This window comes from Natator depressus, chromosome 6 (assembly GCF_965152275.1).
Source record: "Natator depressus isolate rNatDep1 chromosome 6, rNatDep2.hap1, whole genome shotgun sequence".
NCBI classification, from domain to species: Eukaryota; Metazoa; Chordata; order Testudines; family Cheloniidae; genus Natator; species Natator depressus.
In genome coordinates, this window is record NC_134239.1 from 81,892,428 (window position 1) to 81,916,763 (window position 24,336).

The following is a 24,336-nucleotide window of genomic DNA, read 5'->3' on the forward strand; positions in this document are numbered from 1 at the left end:
AAAGCATTCAAGAAATGCACTACCTTGAAGGTATGCTTGCTCATCTGACTTAATTTGCATAAAAATAGGTTTGACAGAACCATGTATTTGAGTGTTTGAAGCTTTGTTGGTTGTCAGTTGTGTCCAGTGCTAATAGCGTTTTTATAGCTGCTGATAAAGTATGTCAGCCTAAATAGACATGGACTTAAGCAACTGTCCAAAGGACTGAAAAGTTATTGCTTAACCAAGGTGATGTTCTAATAAATATGAAGCAGAATTGTACTTTGTGCATTTGGAGATACTGAGATGACTCTTACAAAAGAGGGCAGCTACAGGAGTCTTGCAGACTGCTTTCCTTATATAGCTAGGCTAACTACTAATTTCACAGTAGCCAGTGGTGCAAGTAGAAATCATTTCTTGCTGGTACTGCACACAAGGGAGGGTACATGACCCTCCATGTGACTCCTCCCAGCCTGGAGCCCCCACGCTCTTCCCATCCCCTGTGACACCCCCCCTTTCCTGTCTAAAATTTTACAACTGCCAGGGCTTTTTAGCTTCTGCCAAGTAAAGGGAAATCTGTACTTACTGTGAAAGATGGTGTTTGGAGTCACATGGGCAAGTTACATGTCCATCACCCCCACCCATATTCTAGTTAGAACATTCACAAAAAGTCCATTAAGTGTAGACAGGCATTTTCCAGGGTCCATTGTGAGCTAAGTGTTCCTTAATGGGCCTTCAGTTTGACTTGTCCCTTCATGTGCTGGCTAAATACCTTGTGGGCATTACCACAGGAGCAAACATAGCTAATATTCATAACTCCAGATAGCGAGATGAAAAAACATGCAAAGAAATAGCATAATCATAAGTACCAGCTATTTCACCTACATGACTATTCCCAAAAGCGATTCTGAAAAATCACACCACATACCTGAGACCCTATGTGACAGCACCATGCCCCGCTGGAGTTTTGTTATCTGTTATGTAACAACAGAGATGGAGCCAGTGACATGACTCCGTTTAGCATAAAAGGGCAAGGTTAATTTTTAGTTGTTCTGGTGTGACTGCACCGTTAGTCATTGAGGGCATACTGACTGGCACACATTCAGGTTAATGGGCTTTAGTGTTTCTTTGCAGTTACCAGGTTTATGAACATTAAAAAGTTATGTGCTGAGGTGGTTTAAAGCACAACACAGGTTTTTAGTTTGCAGATCTGCCTCTGAGATTTTATTCTTTATTTATTTATTTATTTATTGCTGGTCATAACGTGGGAGGGTATCCTCTCTGCCCTTTGCTCAGGAGGTTATATATGTGTCGTGTAGCACTCTTCTGAGCACCAGTTGGAAGGAATTTTTTTTTTCAGTAAGTGTGTACTGATTTTTTTTCTCTTAGACGGCATATAATTTTTTCAGGTTCACACTTATTAACACAGAAAACAATTGGGGCTGTTAAACTTTCTTAAAATTCCACAGAAAATTCAGTTCAGCTATATTTTCCAGTACAGTGATGAAATGGGTATTTGTATATACAAACATCAACATACTTAACTACTCACTTTCCCCCAAAATATGTAGTCTGTTTATAGGGAATATGGGAGTTGGGTGAGGAGCCATTTCAGCATATGTATGACTTATTAAAAGACAATTTTTAAGTAGAACAGTATCCTAAACTGCATTATGGTATTATACCCAAACATTGTATTTCAATGGGAGATTCAACTTCCTTTATAGGAACAGAACAGACTCCTGAAACTCTTACCACAAAAGTGGTGCATAAGACATGCAAATAGTAAGAGTTTCAGGAGTCTGTTAGACTAATTTGGCTGTGTCATAAATATAAAGGGAAGGGTAACCACCTTTCTGTATACAGAACTATAAAATTCCTCCTGACCAGAGGCAGAACCCTTTCACCTGTAAAGGGTTAAGAAGTTAGGATAACCTCGCTGGCACCTGACCAAAATGACCAATGAGGAGACAAGTTATTTTCAAAGCTGGGGGGGGGGGGGGAGGGGGAGAGACAAAGGCTCTGTCTGTCTGTGTGATGCTTTTGCTGGGAACCAAAAAGGCAGGGAGTCTTAGAACTTAGTAAGTAATCTAGCTAGATATGTGTTAGATTTCTGTTTTTTTAAATGGCTGGTAAAATAGCTGTGCTCAATGGGATGTATATTCCTGTTTTTGTGTCTTTTTGTAACTTAAGGTTTTGCCTAGAGGGAGTCTCTATGTTTTGAATCTAATTACCCTGTAAGGTATTCACCATCCTGATTACATAGGTGATTCTTTTACTTTTTCTTTAATTAAAATTCTTCTTTTAAGAAGCCTGATTGCTTTTTCATTGTTCTTAAGATCCAAGAGTTTGGGTCTGTGTTCACCTATGCAAATGGGTGAGGATTTTTATCAAGCCTTCCCTAGGAAAGGGGGTGTAAGGCTTGGGATATTTTGAGGGGAAGACATCTCCAAGTGGGCTCTTTCCCTGTTCTTTGTTTAACACGCTTGGTGGTGTCAGCATAAGGTCCAAGGACAAAAGGTAAAAGTTTGTACCTTGGGGAAGTTTTAACCTAAGCTGGTAAGAATAAGCTTAGGGGGTCTTTCATGCAGGTCCCCACATCTGTACCCTAGAGTTCAGAGTGGGGAAGGAACCCTGACAGGCTGCAAAGAAGAATTTTCTGTACACTGGGGACAACACCTGATACCTGTCAGGCTGCAGAACTGGGCTCACATCAGAATCTAAACATCCTCTGGTCAGTGCAAGCAGAGGCATTCCTCTAATGATTTGGACTTGATGTGATGCAGTATGAATGTCATTGATAATTCAGACCAATGGGAAGAAACAGAATCAAAACCATTGTTTAAACACCTTCTGTCCTGTCTCTCTTCCCCTTTCCCCCCCTCCCCCTTTGAGGACTCCTGACCAATTTAGCAGCACAACGCATACATATGCTAACAAACTTAAACAAAGCATATGCATTGTGCTGTTAAAGCTCTATAAAGAATGAATGCCCTCCCTAACCCTGTTCTACCCCAAGTCTTTCTGGTACCCTGTACCCCCTAAAAAGCTCTTGCCGGTGCTGCGTACTGGAGAGTACCACCCTACATGCACTACGGACAGTAGCTATGGGTGAAAAGTAAAATGTTAAAAGAGCAGGTCCTCAAGGACTCAATTCTGAAGCAGTTTCCATTAGTATTTACTTCATTAAAAACATTAAAGAGGGCTCTATCCATATCCAAATTAGATCCCGGCGGTCTATAGCACACCCCAAGCACTATCACAGGGGAGGCTCTAGTAGTTTTCTTCCCCAATGTGATTTCTGCCCAGACAGACTCTGTCTTATCCATTCCATCGCTTCTGATTTCTTTACATTCTACCTTATCACTGATATGCAATGCTACTCCACCACCTTTACCTTTATTTCTGTCTTTCCTAAACAGCACATACCCTTCAATACCTGTAGTCCAGTGATGACTGCTATTCCACCATGTTTCTGTTATCCCTATAATATCTGGTTTCACTTCCTGCGCCAGTAGCTCTAGTTCCTCCATTTTGTTACCTAGGCTCCTCGCATTGGTGTACAAACATCTTAATTTTTGCTGTTTGGCCTCTCTCACATTCTGTACCCGATTAGGCACGGTCATTCTACAGCCAGTATGACCTATTAGACTGGTATCCACACTGCCCTTCCGCCTTATATCCATTCTCCTACCCACGGCTGTATCCTTTCTTACTTTGTTTTCTTCCCTCTCAATGCTAAAATCCGGCGTGGAGATTACCTGGACATCTCCCAACCATCTTCCCCAAATTCCTAGTTTAAAGCTCTCAATCAGTTGTGCCAGCCTCCATCCTAGAAGTCTATTTCCTTCCCTACTCAGATGAAGTCCATCCCGAGAGAACTCTCCTCTGTCCATGAGCGCCTCCCAGTGGCCATACAGCCCAAAGCCCTCCTTATAGCACCACTGCCTACGCCATCTATTGATGGTCATAATCTTGTCACACCTTTGTTGCCCTTCTCTAGGAACAGGCAGAATCCCACTAAAGATCACCTGAGCTTCGATTTCCTTAAGCGTCTTCCCCAGCCTAGCATAGTCTCCCTTGTTACGTTCCAGCGAGAATCTACCGGTATCATTTGTTCCCACATGAAGGATAATTAGGGGATTCTTTCCCACTCCCTTTAGGATCCTTTTCAACCTCAGGTCTACATCCCGTATCTTAGCACCTGGAAGACAGCACATCCTTATATTCTCCGGATCACCTTACAGGCCTGTCTATTCTTCTCAGTAAAGAGTCCCCGATCACGTAGACCTGCCTATTCCTGGTGACTGTGCTATTCTCCAGTCTATCCCCTGTTCCCTCTGGCTGCAAGTTCTTTCTATTCCTATTCTCCCTTGTAATCCTCTTCAACCCATCCTGTATCCTCCTGGGACTCATATTTGGTGTAGTCTCCAATGTAGTGCCCATCTTTAAAAAAAGGGAAGGAGGGACCTGGGAACTACAGGCCAGTCAGCCTCACCTCAGTCCCTGGAAAAATCACGGAGCAGGTCCTCAAGGAATCAATTCTGAAGCACTTAGAGAAGAGGAAAGTGATCAGGAACAGTCAGCATGGATTCACCAGGGGCAAGTCATGCCTGACTAATCTAATTGCCTTCTATGATGAGATAACTGGCTCTGTAGATGAGGGGAAAGCAGTGGACGTGTTGTTCCTTGACTTTAGCAAAGCTTTTGACACAGTCTCCCACAGTACTCTTGCCAGCAAGTTAAAGAACTATGGGCTGGATGAATGGACTATAAGGTGGATAGAAAGCTGGCTAGATTGTCGGGCTCAACGGGTAGTGATCAATGGCTCCATGTCTAGGTGGCAGCCGGTATCAAGTGGAGTGACCCAAGGGTCGGTCCTCGGGCCGGTTTTGTTCAATATCTTCATAAACGATCTGGAGGATGGTGTGGATTGCACCCTCAGCAAGTTTGCAGATGACACAAAACTGGGAGGAGAGGTAGATACGCTGGAGGGTAGGGATAGAATACAGAGGGACCTAGACAAATTAGGGGATTGGGCCAAAAGAAATCTGATGAGGTTCAACAAGGACAAGTGCAGAGTCCTGCACTTAAGACGGAAGAATCCCGTGCACCACTACAGACTAGGGACCGAATGGCTAGGCAGCAGTTCTGCAGAAAAGGACCTAGGGGTTACAGTGGACGAGAAGCTGGATATGAGTCAACAGTGTGCCCTTGTTGCCAAGAAGGCCAAAGGCATTTTGGGGTGTATAAGTAGGGGCATTGCCAGCAGATCGAGGGACGTGATCGTTCCCTTCTATTTGACACTGGTGAAGCCTCATCTGGAGTATTGTGTCCAGTTTTGGGCCCCACACTACAAGAAGGATGTGGAAACATTGGAAAGAGTCCAGTGGAGAGCAACAAAAATGATTAGGGGACTGGAACACATGACTTATGAGGAGAGGCTGAGGGAACTGGGATTGTTTAGTCTGCGGAAGAGAAGAATGAGGGGGGATTTGATAGCTGCTTTCAACTACCTGAAAGGGGGTTCCAAAGAGAATGGATCTAGACTGTTCTCAGTGGTAGCTGGTGACAGAACAAGGAGTAATGGTCTCACATTGCAGTGGGGGAGGTTTAGGTTGGATATTAGGAAAAACTTTTTCACTAGGAGGGTGGTGAAACACTGGAATGCGTTACCTAGGGAGGTGCTGGAATCTCCTTCCTTAGATATTTTTAAGGTCAGGCATGACAAAGTCCTGGCTGGGATGATTTAGTTGAGGTTTGGTCCTGCTTTGAGCAGGGGGTTGGACTAGATGACCTCCTGAGGTCCCTTCCAACCCTGATATTCTATGAGTCTATGAGCATTCTGGTTGCAGAATCAAAGATAGGAAGAAGTGGTACTTAAGATGTGTTCCCATGGTGTGTCTTATCCTCTTCCTACACGATCCTAGGCTATGTTTCCCTATACATGCTATTGTCCTCAAATTTACTGCTCCCCGCTAACCAGGATGGAGTACTGCACCCTGGAACTGGTAATTTCTATTCATGACTTCATTTCACACCGGTTCCTACACTATCCGCCTTTACTCAACAGGCGCAGGCTGGCATGCGAGGCTCTCCGCTCTATGCTGAGGGCAGCAGGCACGATTTCTTATCATTAGAATAGGCGGGTCCGGGCTCGGAGCCAGGACGCCTTATAGCGGGCAGCTCTCCGTGTTTGGGAGGTGAAACAAACAAATCCCCCGCGCGCGGGCTGTGGGTCGGCCCCCTCAAGCGCCTCCCCCGGCTCAGCTCCCCATCTCCACCCCGCCGCCCTGACCAGAGCTCAGGGGCGTGGCCAGGCGGCGAGGGCGGGGCCAGGCGGAGGTCACTGAGGCTCCGCCCCCTCCCGACCTGCTTCCGAGTGCGGCGGCGCGCCACGTCGCTTGCCTGGTGCGTACGCGGAGGTGGGCGGGACTGGCCGTGAAGATGGCGGCCGGTATTCGGGAGAAGCAGACGGGTAAGGCGCTTTCCCTTCTAGCCGCTGCCGGGGATCCGGCCTCGGGCCGTGGCCTTTCCCGTCTGGCGGCGCGAGCAGGGGACGTGTGGATCCCGCCCGGCCGGTAGCCGTGGCTGTAAGGAGGCGTGGAGCGGCCGGCAGTGGCCGTGGCTGGGGGAGTGGGGGGTTCACACACCCCTCCCGCGGGCAAAGGGGTGGCAGCGCGGGGCCCGCCCCCAGGTGCGTGTGTTGTTTTTAGATGGGGCTGTGAAGCCTGGCGCCCCCCGGGGGCCGCTGCCGTGCCAGCTGTGTAACGCTGGCTTCGGGGGGGGGGTCTCTCGCCTGACCTTGCCCAGGGGTCCCCGCTACCGCCCCTCTGCTGTGCGCCGCCTGCTCAGTTCCCGTTACCCCAGCGCACCACGGAGCTCGGCCTCTCCCAGATCCGCTGTCCCAAGAGTGGCCCCAACTCTGCCAGCTCGGTGGTACTGTTAGTTCCCAGCGAGTAGGGCGGATGGAAATGGTTGAGAATGAGCTTTCCTGGACTGTTAATGTGACAGAAGAAGACTATATTGCAGAGACTTTTCTGAAATATAAATAAAATCATAACTGCGTAGAGCCACGGGCACCAAAATTGCCAGGCTTTGGTCTTGCTGTTGCAGACTAAGCCCTGGTCTACACTGGTGGGGGGATTGGTCTAAGTTATGCAACTTCAACTACGTGAATAGCGTAGCTGAATCGACATATCTTAGGTCGACTTACTTAAGGTCCTCATGGCGCGGGGTTGACTGCCTCAACTCCCATGTTGACTCTGCCTCTCTCGGTGGTGGTGGTGGAGTACAGGAGTCGACAGCAGAGCGATCTATCGGGGATAAATTTATTGCATCCACACTAGACACGATAAATCGATCCCCGATAGATCAATCACTACCAATCCGGCGGGTAGTGTAGACGTACCCTTACCGTGGTATCTTCACTCACAGTGAGTCGAGTGCTGCCGCTCCCCCGTCAACTCCGCCGGCGCCTCTTGCGGAACTGGAGTACAGGAGTTGATCGGAGAGCGCTCGGGGGTCAATTTATCGCATCTATACTAGACCTGATAAATCAATCCCTACTGGATCGATCGCTGCCTACATGATCAATGTCGGGTGACCAGACAGCAAGTGTGAAAAATCTGGGTCGGGGTAATAGGCGCCCATATAAGACACAGCCCCAAATATCGAGACTGTCCCTATAAAATAGGGACATCTGGTCACCCTAGTGAGATGACACAAATTATGGGAAAGAAGGTGATTAGTAGGTTATGTTTGCTGTCTCTGGAAACAATTTCTCTTTGTTGTGATTATATGTGACCGGAGCTAGGGTGACCAGACAGCAAATGTGAAAAATTGGGACAGGGAGTGTGTGTGGGGGGGAGCGGTAATAGGAGCTTATATAAGAAAAAGACTCAAAAATCGGGACTGTCCCTATAAAATCAGGACATCTGGTCACCCTAACCAGAGCAGACATAAAATATGATTTGAAAACAGAAGAACACATCTTTCTTACGTGGCTTTGCTGTTAGGATTAAACAAAAGACATAGGAGGCATGAGAGTCAAGGAGGTAGAAACTAGGATGGACTTGACTCTTAAAACTAGGGTGAACATTAGAGGGGACTACTATTGATAATAGGGCTAATTAGTCAACCTTTTCTTAGGCCTGGGCTACACTAGGGGAGGGGTTCGAACTAAGATACGCAACTTCAGCTACGCAAAGTCGAAGTATCTTAGTTCGATTTACCTGGCCGTCCTCACAGCGGCGAGTCAACCACAGCGACTCCCTGTCGGCTCCGCTTATTCCTCCTGCTGAGGTGGAGTACAGGCATTGATTCAGGGATAGATCACTACCGGCTGGTCCGGCGGGTAGTGAAGACGTAGCCTTAGACATTAATGTCTCTGAGATGTACCTCTTCTACACTTTACCCTTGTGCATTTTCCTTTTTTCTGGTCTTAATTCATCAACAAGACTTTTTAGTCAATTTTCATTCTGTAACTTTTCAAAACTGAGCAGCAGTAATAATACTGAAGTTTCAATCATCTGTTGTCATTTAGCCATATATATAAATGAGGGAAACTTGAATGAGTAATCCAGCTTTGTGGAGCCTTGAGCCATCTGTTGGAGCATACTGTTAGAATGGGAAGCATATTGCATCATAATCCTGTTTATTTCTTTTCCTTGCTTGTGGTTTCACCAAAACCTTGGTTCATCTTCTGGTCATCTCTTATCTTGACTATTGCAATAATTGCTTTTCAGGCGTCTTGGACTCACATTGTGCCCTGCAAGTTTATTCAACGCATTGTTTCTAAAACGGGCGGGCAAACTTTTTAACCTGAGGGCCACATCGGCTTTCGGAAATTGTATGGAGGGCCGGTTAGGGGAGGCTGTGCCAGGCTGTGCCCTCACCCCCTATCTGCCCCCACTTACTTCTCACCTCCTGGTGCCCCCCCCAGGACTCCTGCCCCATCCAACCCCCCCTGTTCCCCCAGGACCCCTGCCACATCCACACCCCCCCCCGCTCCCTGTCCCCTAACTGCCCCCGGAACCCTACCCCTGACTGCACCCTACCACCCCATCCAACCCCCCCTCCTTCCTGACTGCCCCCCCGGTACTCCTGTCCCCATTCAGCCCCCCTGGGACCCCTGCCCCCATTCACCCCCCCCCCGTTCCCTGCCCTCTGACCGCCCTGACCCCATCCACAGCCCCACCCCCTGACCACCACCCCAAACTCCCCTGCCCGCTATCCAACCCCCCCCTGCTCCCTGCCCCCTTACTACGCAGCACAGAGCACCAGTGGCTGGCAGTGCTACAGCCACACCGCCCAGAGTGTTGCCTGGCTGCCGAGAGCATTGCGCCGGTGTAGTGTAGTAAATTGCTCTCTGTAATTGCTATCAGTAGTACATTCCTACGTGGAGCAGTTTAATACACTACACCGGCAGCATGGCACACTGAGGCTGCGGGGGAGGAGGAACAGTGGGGCAGGGGCCGGGGGCTAGCCTCCTGGGCCAGGAGCTCAGGGGCTGGGCAGGAGGGTCCCGCGGGCCGTAGTTTGCCCACCTCTGTTCTAAAATCATCTTCCTTGTTTTCTGTGTTAACCATCTCAACCTACTTCTTGAGTTCCTGTATAAGCTACTGTATCTCCTTCAGTCTTTGTTATTCCCTTTCTGTGTCTTAATCTCATCTTCTCCTATTTTATCTCTTCAACCAGTACTTAGTCTTTGCAATAATAGTGCAGTTTGATATTCCTTTAATTTCCTTAAACTACAAGCAATTCCATCCTTCAATGCTGCCCTTTATCTAGTTATCTTTGATCCTTTCTTCTGTACAACCACCTCCTCCTCCTTCCACATTTCTCCTCATTACTCATTTATTTCAGTCGCTATCACTAAACTCCACTTTTTCTTCTGTTCTGGGCACAATCCATGAATCCTATAACTTATTTTAAAAGTCCAGAGCAACTAAAAAAGATACATCAGAGTACTGAGTACACTTTATGAATTTTGACTGATGTAATCTTCATCTCCCAGTATTGCTTCCTACTGTCTGATATTTCACAATGTGGTCAGTCTTAATTTAGATTGTAGACTCCTCAGAGCAGTTATCTGTAACTTATTAATAGGGCCCTATTAAATTCAGGGTCCATTCTGGTCAATTTCGTGGCCATAGGATTTGAAAATTAGTCAATTTCATGTTTGCAGATGTTTACATCTGAAATTTCTTGGTGTTGTGTGCAGGTTCTGACCCATTTCTTGGTGTTGTGTGCAGGTTGTGGGACGGGGGGGATGTCGCAAAGCTGTTGTAGGGGGGCTCACGGGATTACCACTCTCACTTCTGCGCTGCTTTCAGAGCTGGGATCTGAAGGCAGGATCCTCGGAACTTCCTGCAGCCACAGGAGGTTCCTGGAGGTGGGTCTTATTTCTCCTGTGCTGCTGGGAGCCTAGCTGGGGGCTCCTGGCTGATAGTCCTAGCCAGGGTGGGGAGGGACAGACTTATTCTTCCCCTGCATGGCCACTCTCGCGGGGAGATCAGACCCATATCCAGCAACCTGTGGCTGCAGGAAGCTCTGGGGCTGCTGAGGTAGTAATATTTTTTTTTTTTTTATTTTTCTGTCCACATGTTTGTATGGCTCCACCAGAAAAGGTAAAAGGAGTGCTTCTGCCCAAATAATTTTCAGCATTCTTTTGGTATTTTCAGATTTATTTTAGCATACACTTGGAATGAGATATCATATATTAAAATGTGATTTGTTGTTTGAGTCAAAAATTAAGCATTTTTCAATACATAAATGTATTTTAATTCTAAACTTTAGTAATTTATGACTATCTTCTTTCCTTTGGCTATCTAATCTTCCATCTTCTAAAATCCATTCATAGTATTTAACTTGCTTACCACCTGTAGAGTGAATTCCAGACTGCATGCTCTGTGAAATATTTCCTTTTTATTAGTTCTGAGTTTACCTCCCATAGCTTAACCATTATTACTTTTTCTTTAAAGGTGCACACACTAGAATGTGCACTTTTCAATATGTCAGTGACCACCATCTGTTTATGAGTTACTATAGTCTGCCTTGATTGTCTTAAGAAACTTTTTGGCCATTATGTTTTGTGTTCTTCCTGCTATAGGAGATGCTAGAAAGGTAGCTTTCCTTGTTAAAAGATTCAAACTTGCTAAGAGATTGGGGAAGTCATAGATCTAATGGACAGAGCTGAGCTGAGTTGTGTGACCTGTTCTGGCAGCTGTTCTTATTAACAAAATTCTCATTTGGCTACAATTTGTTCCAGTGATAGGAAGAAGAGATTCTGTCTTCAGGTTTAAAGACTTTCCTTTCTATCAGCAATAGTTAGTTGAACTTCATAAATTCATGTTGAGATCTATTGTTCTTGACTTATCTCAAAGATTATATGGCTGGTGATGGGACACTTGATGGGGAGGTCTCTGAGGTACTACAAAGAATTCTTTCCCAGGTGTCTGTCTGGTAGGTCTTGCCCGCGCGCTCAGGGTCTAACTGATTGCTATATCTGGGGTTTGGAAGGAATTTTCCCCCAGCTCCGATTGGCAGATACCCTTGGGGGTTTTTCTGTTTGTTTGTTTTTTTTTTTTTTTGTTTTTGCCTTCCTCTGCAGCATAGGGGTACGGGTCACTTCCAGGTTTAAATTAGTGTAAATGGTGGATTCTCTGTAAGTGGAAATTTTTAAATCATGATTTGAGGACTTCAGTAACTCAGCCAGGAGTGGGTGGGTGAGGTTCTGTGGCCTGTAATGTACAGGAGGTCATACTAGATGATCATGATGGTCCTTTATGACCTTAAAGTCTGTAAGTCTATGGAAAAAAGGAATTTAAAATTGTCTTCTTGCTTTGGACCTTTGGAAAAAACCAGTACTCACAAAAGCATCTTTTGTCCTTGGAAACATATTTGGTCTCAACGGTTATCAAGGAAAAAAGTAAAACTAACATAATAGTAATTGGATGTTTTGATCTCACTATTTTTCAGTGGCCTTGAAGCGTATGTTGAATTTTAATGTTCCTCCTATTAAAAACAGCACAGGAGAACCTGTATGGAAGGTAAGAGAAACTACTTGACTTACTCTAAAAGGCAACCTTACAGCATGTCCAAAAGTTTAGATTATCAGTTTTTAACCAATTGGAGGTAAAAATCTGGCAACCGTAAGGTAGAATCAGACCAAGTGTTTCTGGTATATTATAGTAGTAACCTGCAATTTCCGACTATTTGTCATGTTTTGAGAAAATTAACATTTTATAGGCACTTTATCTTTCCATTGGGCTGATGCTTTTTTAATTATTAAAATAGTTTAATTTCTTTACATTAGAAAACAAACTATAGTATTGGAGCAAAATAATAGAATTGGGGATGAGGTAGTAACAAATCATTGAAGGTGTATAAGTTTCCTTTTTAAAAGTTTTAGTTTTAATCTAGACTCTTGGTTGCGTACAGTTTGATTACTTTCACCAATTATCTTCTGAAAATTTGTCATGAAAAATTCACCTTTTTCAGGCCAAGTTTCCAATGACATACATACAACTTAATTATGATGTGATGCATTTAGCCATTGTGCACAGGAAATACTGAACACCCATAGGAGACTGCGTAATTATGCCTAGCCCAGAGGTTCTCAAACTGGGGCTTGGGACCCCCAAGGGGGTCACAAGGTTATTACATGGGGGGGTCATAAGCGCTCAACCTCCACCCCAAACCCTGCTTTGCCTCCAGCATTTATACTGGTATTAAATATATAAAAAGTGTTTTTAATTTGTAAGGGGGGGTCGAACTTAGAGGCTTGCTATGTGAAAGGGGTCACCACTAAAAAAGTTTGAGAGCCACTGGCCTAGTCTTTTCTCCTTTGTGTTGTCAATAGTGTTTGTTCTGTTCTTGTACTTAAATTCTTTTACTCTGTAAGGGTTTTTATCCTATGTATTGCACATTCTGGTTGATGGAAAAGATACATGTTTAAAAGTACAGCATCTTAAGGAAGCAATGCCGAACTGAAGTTCTAGGAAAACTTATTATATATTTTAAGTGAGAACCTGAGAAGAAACTAGTGGAAGAAACTTAGGACCTACTGGAGTCCAGTGACAAAGACTCATTTGTAACATGGGGGTAAGCACTGGCAAAAATTCAGAATTAAATAGGTAGAAATGGGAAAGAGAAGGGAACTCAAAGGAAGAAACTGAATTTTTAAAGTAGTAAATCTAGGGCAAGCAGAGCCAAAGATTCCTTCATTACTATTTTTTCAATATGGCATTCTGGAATGATTTTAATTCCCCCCAAATGATATTTTCCTTCTCTTCTTCCACTCAGTCCTGTACCATCAGTTTTCTCTTTTTCAGGTCAGAGGAGTTGGCCTTTTTGTGATATTTTTGCACTTCACAGTAATTACTTTTCTGGATGCAGAGCTTCTTGTTTGACTGACAAGAAGCACTGATTCTGGCAAGATTTCTCCATCTTTCTTTTTTGTGGCTCATTTGTTTTTTTTTTTCTGCTTTATTTTCTCTTAGTAAACAGTAATGATAGGAATGGAAGAACTTACAAAATTTAATAAAATTTTCATATTAATAAATATTTTAACATTTTCATTCTATGTTTTATAGGTTCTCATTTATGACAGATTTGGCCAAGATATCATCTCTCCTTTGCTGTCAGTGAAAGAGCTGAGAGACATGGGCATCACCTTGCATCTGTGAGTACTTTGTGCTTACATTTGTTAGTTATATCTGTTTACTTATTCTTCAAACCATGTATCAAAGACTCCAGTTGTTTATATTCTTAAAAAATCACATACAAAGTCTATTGAATCAGTACAAAAAATCCAAAGGCGCTTTTAAAAATTTAACTGAAGATTCTGTTCTTACCCCTGCCCAAATCCAGTAGGGATACTGTGGCTAAAGGATGGGTAAAGTTATCAAACTAGTCAGAAGCATTTCCTACGCAGTGGAAGATGAGGGACTCCCTCTCAAATGAATAAATAAAAATAAAATAACCCAGTATTCTTCTTCAAGTATTTATCCACGTTGATCCAACTGTGAGTTTGCATGTTCATGAGAGAGGATTTTTTTGTCAAGCGAATGTTGAGGATGTATGTGCATCCTGTGTGCCCTTGCATTTCCTTCTGGCCCCCATAAAGGGCTGAATAGACCCAACCACCTCTCCGTTCCTTCTTACCCTTCATAACAGAGACAGATCTTAGCAATGTCTGCCTGCTATCCTGGAGCTCTCAACTGTTAATTTAGGGTTAGTGTTCGTCTAGCAAGTAATTTTTTTTTAATTTTTGAAATAATTGACCATTGTGTGTGTGGTGATATTGCTGAAATCAAGCTTCATAAGACATAAAGAGGAATTCTACAAAATTGAATCATCCTTATAAAACTAAACATTTTATTTTCTGATGTTCATGGTGTTGAATGAATAGGAAGAGAAACAACAGTAATTGGAAAGGTAACTTAGTTTTGATTTTCCCTTAGGCTTTTGCATTCTGATCGAGATCCTATTCCAGATGTTCCAGCAGTATACTTTGTAATGCCAACAGAAGAAAATATTGACAGAATGTGCCAGGTAACTAATGTGCACACTTAATGTTTGAAATAGGAGTCCAGAACTAATTCATGTGAGATTATGAGTGCATCTTTTATCAAATTTTAACATACTGAATGTATTAATCTATATTTGCCACAAAAAGGAATTCTGTTATAAAACTACTTCTGTATCCAGACTGTAATTTGTGAAGCTGATGTTTCCCAGAACTTTAAGAGAGAGCAATAGCCAGGAGGGGCTATGTAGTTGTGGGAAGAGGGTGATTTGAACATAGGCATCCCTGCTGGTTATGCTCCATGGTGTAGTCTGTATTTGGGTGGAATAGTAGAGACGTATGCACTGTTAAATAGCTTAAGTTTCATTTCCTTGCTTTTGATGTTTTGTGTTAGGTATGTTATGTGTCCAGTGTTGGAGTTATTATTTATGAATATTAATAAGACAGGGCACCACCAGACATTACCCCATAAATTCCTTTATTAAGTCCAAAGGCCAGATGGTAGTTGTGCAATTGCTTTAAATGTGCCTAAAAAACCGTAAAAAATAAGCAATGTACTATACCTAGTACAGTAACACACATCTGTAAGCATATGATCAATTATGCTCACAGATAGACCAGACCAGAGAATAGTCCTTTCATCCTGTTTGTCTCAGCATGGTTGGAATGGTTCTGATAAAGAACCTTCAGATTCATGGCCCTTTGTACGCTTCAGCTAACTTGCTAGCTTGAGCAAAAACCCAGTTTGAAGCAGTTTATCATTAGTGCTATCCTTCCTCCTCCCTTTCCTTGCTTACCTGCAGAACAATGGGAAAGTTTGTGCTTGCTTCTTTTCAGACCGTATTTCTTTGTTTTGTTACTGCAGCCTTTTATTTTATTAATTATTTTTTGAACCATGCATTCTTTGCACGTTACATTCTGGTCTTATAACTTCTTATTCTCACCAGCTTCCTTTATTTGATGATTAGTGCCTTTTCTGACATACCCGCAAATATATTATTTTCTTAACCAAACTTAAGATAACTTTACTTCTTTAATTTCATAACTATCCCTACATCTAGCAACCTCCGTTAATATACAATACAATGTTTTTATGTATCAACAGTCAGCTGAGCACAACAGAATAATTTCATTTCAATGATAACTAGAACACTAGGTAATAAAGATTATTGAATTTTTAAGAAGTATCTTCATTTTTAGCTAGTTGCTCTGTAGTACCTATTGAGAGTAAAAGCTATTAATTTTTGCTTTCAGGATCTTCGAAATCAGCTTTATGAATCATATTATTTAAATTTTATTTCTGCCATTTCAAGAAGTAAACTGGAAGATATTGCAAATGCTGCTTTAGGGGCTAGTGCAGTAACACAAGTAGCGAAGGTAAGAAATTGTGCAGGCTGTGATATTAAAGGACCTTCACTTTTAAAAACTCTGCATTTTTTAATGTTTCACAAAGCATTTAGTATTAAAATATTAATGAAATATAAATGTTCATTTCATTTGGGCTGACCTAATGCCATATATCCTTTTAGCTTCATTTTTCTGCTCCCAAACTGACATAAATAATTTGTGATTGCAATCTTTGTTGGAAATTGAGAATGTACAACTGGAATGGACAGACAATCCATGCACAAATTATATTTAAAATTATCTGCTAAATTATTAAAAAACGAGGAAACTTAGAGTAAAGATTGACATGCAGCAGACATATCAAAGATGTATATTTCTGAAGAACTCTCTTCATATTTCAGATCACATTATTCACTTTCGCTCCTCATTTTTATAGTTTACAATTGGGGAGAGAGGAGCGGTTACCAAATTTTTAATTCAGCTCAAACTACTACTACTATTAAACTCTCATGGCCACATCCTCAGTTTGTGTTAATTGGTATATCTACATTGGCTTCAGTGCTCAGACATTTGTTTCTTCCCTTTTACGCATTACCCAGATATTTGTATTTTCCATTATTATTTTTCTGAACATATGAATAAACAAAAGGTGTTATACAGCACACTCATGATAGTGTTGAAATTATTTCATCGTTTTGTGAAGATGAACATCTTTCAATGCAGCCAGATTGAGTGCTAAACACCTCAACAAAAGGCAAAGTCTAATTTTTATATTCTAGCTTTTATTAGTAGATTAGTGCCCTAGAAACATTTAATATTTGTTTCTTCTTAATAGTTCTGAGCAGCACTCTCTAAGATATTTCAGCTGTAGTTGTATCTTATTCAGTTTCTTTATTTGAATGTCAGACCTTATAAATTATGCTGTAGTTACTATAGATAGATACCTGGTATTGTTCAGTTTCAGATTAAAGCTTAACAAGTCATGAATATATGTTTAAGACAAGACAGTTTCACACTTTATTCTTAGCATATTGTAATGATTGTCATCCTTAAGGCTAAGATTTTGTCACAGATATTTTTAGTTAAAGTCACGGACAGGTCACAGGCAATAATGAAAAATTCATGGAAGCCCGTGACCTGTCCCTGACTTTTACTAAAACTATCCGTGACAAAATGGGGAGCCTGGGCAGCTGTGCATGGCTGGGAGCTCCAGGCGCCCCCGTCACCCGTAGCATCTCAGAGCTCCAGGGTCCCCCTCTGCTGAGGGCTCTGAGCTGTGGGGGTTCCCCCTGCCACCAGCAGTGGCCAGGAGCTCTGGGATCCCTCCCAGGGAGGGTGGGAGCAGTGGAGGGTCCCTCCAGCCACCTGGGGCAGCAGGGCTACCCCGCAGCTCCCTTCCTCCGCAGGTGACAGGGGACCCTGCTGGCGCTTTTTGGAAGTCACAGATTGCATGACCTCCGTGGCTAAATTGCAGCCTTAGTCATAAGAACTGCCATTCTGGGTCAGACCAATGGTCCATCTAGCCCAGTATCCAGTCTCCGGTAGTCGCCAGTACCAGAGCTTCAGAGGAGTGTACAGAACAAGGCAGTTGGAGTGATCCACCTCTGTCTTCCCCTTGCTTGTCAAAGATTTAGGGTCATCCCAAGCATAGGGTTGCATCCCTGGCCATCTTGGCTAATAGCCATTGGTGGAACTAAACTGATTCTTTTTTTGTCCCTTAATTTGTAGGTCTTTGATCAGTATCTCAATTTTATTACTTTGGAAGATGATATGTTTGTATTGTGTAATCAAAATAAGGAGCTCATCTCATATCGTGGTAGGTAAAATTTCATTTGTATAACATTTGTTACCATTGAATATCTAAAATGTAAGCTTACTCTGAAGTCAAAACAATATCTAATAATGATCTTAAATGAGTTCTGTTCTGTAATTGAGGCTTTCCAATTTAGCAGATATATAAATCTAAAATCTTTTTCTGTTTTAAGGCCAGAAGAGGTCTCTGTGATGAGTTAATCTGACTTCACAAGAATTTACTAGAAATGGGGTTCAAAACCATGCAGATACATGTTAATAGGATCTTAAAATCCAATGCCTTAACCACTTGGTTATTCTGATCTTGAGTGAAAATACAGTAACTCCTCGCTTAATGTTGCAGTTGTGTTCCTGAAAAATGCTACTTTAAGTGAAGCAATGTTAAATGAATCCAATTTCCCTATAAGAATTAATGTAAATAGTGGGGGTTCGGGTCCAGGGAAATTTTTTTCACCAGACAAAAGACTATATTTTATATATTTACACACACACATACACAGTATAAGTTCTGAACAAACAATTTAATACTGTACACAGTAACGATGATTGTGAAGCTTGGTTGAGGTGGTGGAGTCAGAAGGTGGAACATTTCCCAGGGAATGCCTTACTGCTAAATTATGAACTAGCACTTGGCTGAGCCCTCAAAGGTTAACATGTTGTTAATATAGCTTCACATTCTACAAGGCAGCACGAATGGAGGGAGCAGAGACAGCATGACAGAGACACACACCGTGTGAGAGAGAGAGACAGACCCGCATTGCCTCTTTAAGTACGTTGATGCCACTCTAAGTACATTGCCTTTTAAAGTAGATCAGCAAGCTCCCTCCATCCTGAGCCCTGTCCTGTGTCCGTTGACACCCCACCCAACCCCCCTCTGTGGAAATGGGGTAAAGGAGTGGGGAGGGAGGGAACACCCTGACATTAGCACCCCTCTTTACCCTCCCCTCTCCCCACACAGCAAGCAGGAGGCTCCCGGGAGCAGCTCCAAGGCAGAGGGCAGGAGCAGCACACGTCAGTGAGGGGAGGGACAGCTGAGCTGCCCAGCCATTGATAGCCTGCTGGGCGGCTGCGGTACAGGGAACTTAGGGGAGGGGGAGCTGATAGGAGGGCTGCCCGTCCACCCTGGTTCCAAGCCCCCACCAGGTAGCTCCAACGGGCTGCTCTTCCTGCAAGCAGTGGACAAAGCAGGCGGCTGCCAAACAACCTTATAAGGGAGCATTGCGCAACTTTAAATGAGCATGTTCTCTAATTGATCAGCAATGAAACAACATTAACTGGAACATCTTTAAGTGAGGAGTTACTGTATATGTTTTTTTAGTGGCGGAAGAGTACTGTCTTAAACGTAAACATTTTTAAGAATATTGTACAGTTCTAAAAACAAAAAAAATTGAAATTAGTGCTCCAAATAGAAGAACGTACTACTATAGGTTTGTACGCACTCACAGGGCTTATTTACACATGGAGCTATTCAGGAACAGGTATTCTTGAATAACTCCTTGTATAGACGTTCTTATTCCAGAATGTAGTGAGTTGGAACCAGCATAGAAATTGGCTAACAAGTCAGTCTTTAGAAAGAAAAGGAGTACTTATGGCACCTTAGAGACTAACAAATTTATTTGAACATAAGCATGCATCCGATGAAGTGATGAGTTTCACTGTATTTTCCACTGAATGCATCCGATGAAGTGAGCTGTAGCTCACGAAAGCTTATGCTCAAATAAATTGGTTAGTCTCTAAGGTGCCACAAGTACTCCTTTTCTTTTTGCAGATACAGACTAACATGGCTGCTACTCTGAAACCTGTCAGTTTTTAGAGTCACTCTTCATTAGTTTTGTACATGGGTGCATGCTGCATATTTATTCAAGTATTAGCCATGGAGAACATAACTTCTTGAACAGAAGCACCTAAAAATCTGAGGTGCAGATGTTTGATCCCTGCCTTTTTTATTTTACTAGCGATCTACTAAGGAGGCTGGGAGATCAGAGAGAGGATAGTTTTCTAATTATGACAGCAATTACCAGTCTTCTAAGCAATAACCAGTCATTAAATACTTTCCCCTATCAACTTGTTAGAATGGGTCCACCCAATTTTTTGCTTCCTTTCTAAACAAATTCATTTTTCAAAATTCAAATGCTGTAATATTCTGTAGATTTCAATTAAGATATGATGAACCTAGAGTAAACTAACTTCACAATCTTTTCCTGCCCCACCAAAAAGAAAAAAAAAAATGTATACGTAACCAGCTTAGGTTTGTTGTGTAAAATGGTGATTGTTACCACAATGTCCTAAATAAACAGAAGTTGATAGCCAAGCTTGTCTAATACTGTTTTATTAGAATCAGAAATATTAGTTAAAGATAAAATTTATTACGCTACAGTAGAGCAGCTATAGGGAAGGTTTTACACACACAAACTCTGTGTATCTCCCTATCTATATTATAAAATACTTTGGAATTATCCCTGGATCAGAAGATTTGCATGCAGATTGTCATTGATAGCAAAATATTTTTTAAACCATTAATGGAGTAATTATTATATATGTTACAGACCATTGAGTTTGGAACTTTCTTAAATATAAAATAACATATTGTAATATCTGTACAGATACAGAATTTTTATTCTCTAGATAGCACAGTGTGTTCCACCTCAGGAAGCTGGTTTCCAAGTGGATGTTAGTCCAAAATCACCGCACACATTGTCTTGATTCTCCATCTCCACCCATAGCTGCGGTAGTAATAGGGTAAGGTCAGGGTTGACATGTATTGTAAGATATGTGGAAGAAGATTGCACAGTGTTGGTTTTGCTCTAACCAGTAAAACTAATTTCTTCTTCATGTTTTTCCATTATTCGTGACTTTAAAAAATTAATTGGGAACAGGAGTGGAAGCATTAAGTGGGGCCTTCATCACAGCTTTCTTACTTTGGTCACTTCTTCAGTGTTGATGACTGAGAGTCACTGCTTGGCTGCTGTAGGAGATTTCCTCACTGTGTTTTATATTAGTTTTAGACTGTAACTCCACTTTTTTTTCTTTATTTTACAATGTTTTAGCCATTAACAGACCAGATATAACGGACACTGAAATGGAGGCCATTATGGACACTGTGGTTGATAGTCTCTTCTGCTTTTTTGTTACACTTGGTAAGTTTACAAGTTCCGGTATATTTCTCAATGCGCTGTTCCTTCTAAGAGATCTGCATTTTTAATTACATATTGTAAGTCTCTAAACTTCCACATATGCAGCCTGTGAGAGGAAGTAGGGTCAATGCAAGACCCCTGGATTCTGTTTGATATGTAAGTTTTGGCCAGTCACTAGACCTGGGTTTTGCTCTGAAAACACTGTTGAATAGGCAGTAATTCCCATTATAAGAGTGGAGTCTTAGTGTCTGAAAAATTTTGTCTTGAGATCCTTGGATGAAAGATGCTATAGGAAGTGCAAGGTGTTAGTTTAATATTTTTCACTGAAAACTGGATATTCTTTTAACTGAAACTCATAGTTCACAACAACCTTTACCTTATTATTTCAGTCATGTCCTACACAGAGTTTGTGATTGTGAAGGTGATAGAAGAGGATTTCATAGTCTACTGTAGATTTTTAAAACTGTTTCTAAACCTCTCTGTTTGTCACATGACATCTGTAACACAAACCATGACTTTTAAGGTGGGCTTTTCAAAATTGCTTATTGTTGGCATAAATCTGCTGCTGTTTAAGTCAGTGGTAAAAATGCTCCTGCTTCAGTGCTTCATGCTGAAAACTGCTTAATTAGGAACAGAGCTGAGCGAATGCTGAATAATTTTGAAATTCCCACCCTTAATATTTTTCATAAAAGTTCATGGTCAGTAACACCATAACTAACTTGGTCATGGAGTGTTTTTAATTTTATGAAAATATTAAATATTTTAAATAATTCATATTGTAAAATAAAGGATATGTTGTTCCATTACTTCTCCTTTTCTTACAGTAAAATTGCTGTCATTTTTTGCCATGACAAACAACCAATCTTGATGACAACCAACAAAATAAAATCTCTCTTATTCTGAGATTTTGAGAGATGGTCAGAGTTTTTGCTGATAAACAAGTTTTTGTTAGATAGCATACAAGATATTATCAATGTTTGTCATTAATGGTTGGATAACTGTCAGAGAAATTATTGAAAAGTGTATATGTCCATTTTAATAGCAACTAAGTGAGTAAAATTTAACATGCTTAAAATTATAAGCACTGAAGTGCTAATTGACAGCTCTCAGATTTAGTTCCCTTTTCACTGCCTAAAATTGTAACTTCTTGAGGAGGAGAGTTTAGCAGCCCCCAGGGCACTCAGAATTAGAAGGATCCTTAGAACCTGTTGAATGCCTTAGTTTCTGTGGCAAGAAGTAAAATGTATCTTACAGAGCCCCTTGAATCTTCAGCGTTTCAACTTACATGTATTTAAAAATTCAGTATATGACAGGTGAAGCCTGAAATTCCAATGAAAAATTTATTTTAATAAATAAATATTCCCCTGCAATGAGTTGCAACCCAGATCTTGCAGTATTGTCGTAATGGAAGAGACCCTGAGCATCAAAGCAAAAACAACTAAGCAAAAGCAAACTTGATTAATCTATTTGATTGTCTAATCAGCGAGAAATGAAAAAGTAAATAAACAGCATAAATAATGTAAATTATATTTTAAAATTTCTTAACTTTGAATTAGGGCTGTTGATTAATCGCAGTTAACTCATGCGATTAACTCAAAAAAATTAATCCTGATTTTAAAAATTGCGATTAATCGCACTTTTAATTGCACTGTTAATACCAATTGAAGTTTATTATATTTTTGGATGTTTTTCTACATTTTCAAATATGTTGATTTCAATTACAACACAGAATACAAAGTGTATAGTTCTCACTTCATATTATTATTATTATTTTTTATTACAAATATTTGCACTGTAAAAATGATAAGCAAAGAAATAGTATTTTTCAATTCACCTCATACAAGTAATGTAGTGCAATCTCTTTATCATGAAAGTGCAACTTACAAATGTAGATTTTTTTTTTTGTTACGTATCTGTTTTGTTTTTTGAGTGCAATGTAAAACTTCAGCGCCTACAAGTCCACTCAGTCCTAGTTCTTGTTCAGCCAATCGCTAAGACAAATATGTTTGTTTACATTTACAGGACATAATTCTTATTTACGCTTCTTATTTACAATGTCACCTGAAAGTGAGAACAGCTGTTCACATGGCAGTTTTATAGCCATCATTGCAAGGTATTTAAGTGCCAGATATGCTAAACATTTGTATGCCCCTTTATGCTTTGGCCACCATTCCAGAGGGCATGCTTCTATGCTGATGACACTCGTTAAAAAAATAATATGTTAATTAAATTTGTGACTGAACTCCTTGGGAGAGAATTGTATGTCTTCTGCTCTGTTTTACCCACATTCTGCAATATATTTCATGTTATAGCAATCTTGGACGATGACCCAGCATATGTTGTTCGTTTTAAGAACACTTTCACTGCAGATTTGACAAAACTCAAAGAAGGTACCAATGTGAGATTTCTAAAGATAGCTACAGCACTTGACCCAAGATTTAAGAATCTGAGAGGGATGAGGTATGGAGCATGTTTTCAGAAGTCTTAAAAGAACAACACTCCGATGCGGAAACTACAGAACTGAACCACCAAAAAAGAAAATCAACCTTCTGTTGGTGGCATCAGACTCAGATGTTGAAAATGAATATGCATCAGTCCGCACTGCTTTGGATCGCTATTGAGCAGAACCCATCATCAGCATGGGCGCATGTCCTCTGCAAGGATGGTTGAAGTGTGAAGGGACGTATGAATCTTTAATGGATCTGGCACGTAAATATCTTGTGGCGCTGGCTACAACAGTGCCATGCAAACATCTGTTGTCACTTTCAAGTGACATTGTAAACAAGAAGCCAGCAGCATTATCTCCTGCAAATGTAAACAAACTCATTTGTCTGAGTGATTGGCTGAACAAGAACTAGGACTGAGTGGACTTGTAGGCTCTAATGTTTTACAATGTTTTATTTTTGAGTGCAGTTATATTTTTGTACATAATTGTACATTTGTAAGTTCAACTTTTATGTTAAAGAGATTGCACTACATTATTTGTAGTAGGTTAATTGAAAAATACCATTTCTTTTGTTTTTTACTGTGCAAATATTTGTAATAAAAAATAATATAAAGTGAACACTGTACACTTTGTATTCTGTGTGGTAATTGAAATCGATATATTTGAAAATGTATAAAACACCCAAAAACATTTAAATAAATGGTATTTTATTTTCTTTAACAGTGCGATTAATCGTGTGATTAATATTTTTAATAGCTTGACAGCCCAACTTTTAATATTTGCATGTGGGATAGGTAAGAGAACGGGTTTTTTTGACTATTTTAGCTGGCAATTCCTGTAACTCTCAATGTACTGCTAACATATATTTATAACATGATTTTAAGTATTTATCATTCTTACTATGTTTTTATAATACTTTGTTTAAATGTATTGATATAAACCATTTTTTGTGATCTCATGGATAGTGACTACTAGAGCCATACTTTATATACAGTTTAGACTGCGTGTTTTGAAAATTTGGCACCCCAAATCATTTGCTTTAAAAATAAAAATCACAACTTGGCAGTATAATTATTTATGACCTG

The 24,336-nt window shown here is 41.2% G+C and overlaps 1 protein-coding gene across 1 annotated transcript in view; it reads left to right on the forward strand.

Moving 5' to 3' along the window:
• The first annotated feature begins 6,350 nt into the window (after positions 1–6,350).
• SCFD1 (sec1 family domain containing 1) overlaps positions 6,351–24,336 on the forward strand; it is a 134,081-nt gene continuing 116,095 nt past the window's right edge. The window contains exons 1-7 of the mRNA XM_074955793.1: positions 6,351–6,457; positions 11,962–12,032; positions 13,578–13,666; positions 14,448–14,538; positions 15,767–15,889; positions 17,588–17,675; positions 20,719–20,808. Coding sequence (XP_074811894.1) covers positions 6,427–6,457; positions 11,962–12,032; positions 13,578–13,666; positions 14,448–14,538; positions 15,767–15,889; positions 17,588–17,675; positions 20,719–20,808 — 583 coding nt within the window. The 5' untranslated portion in view covers positions 6,351–6,426. The remainder of the gene's footprint in view (positions 6,458–11,961; positions 12,033–13,577; positions 13,667–14,447; positions 14,539–15,766; positions 15,890–17,587; positions 17,676–20,718; positions 20,809–24,336) is intronic.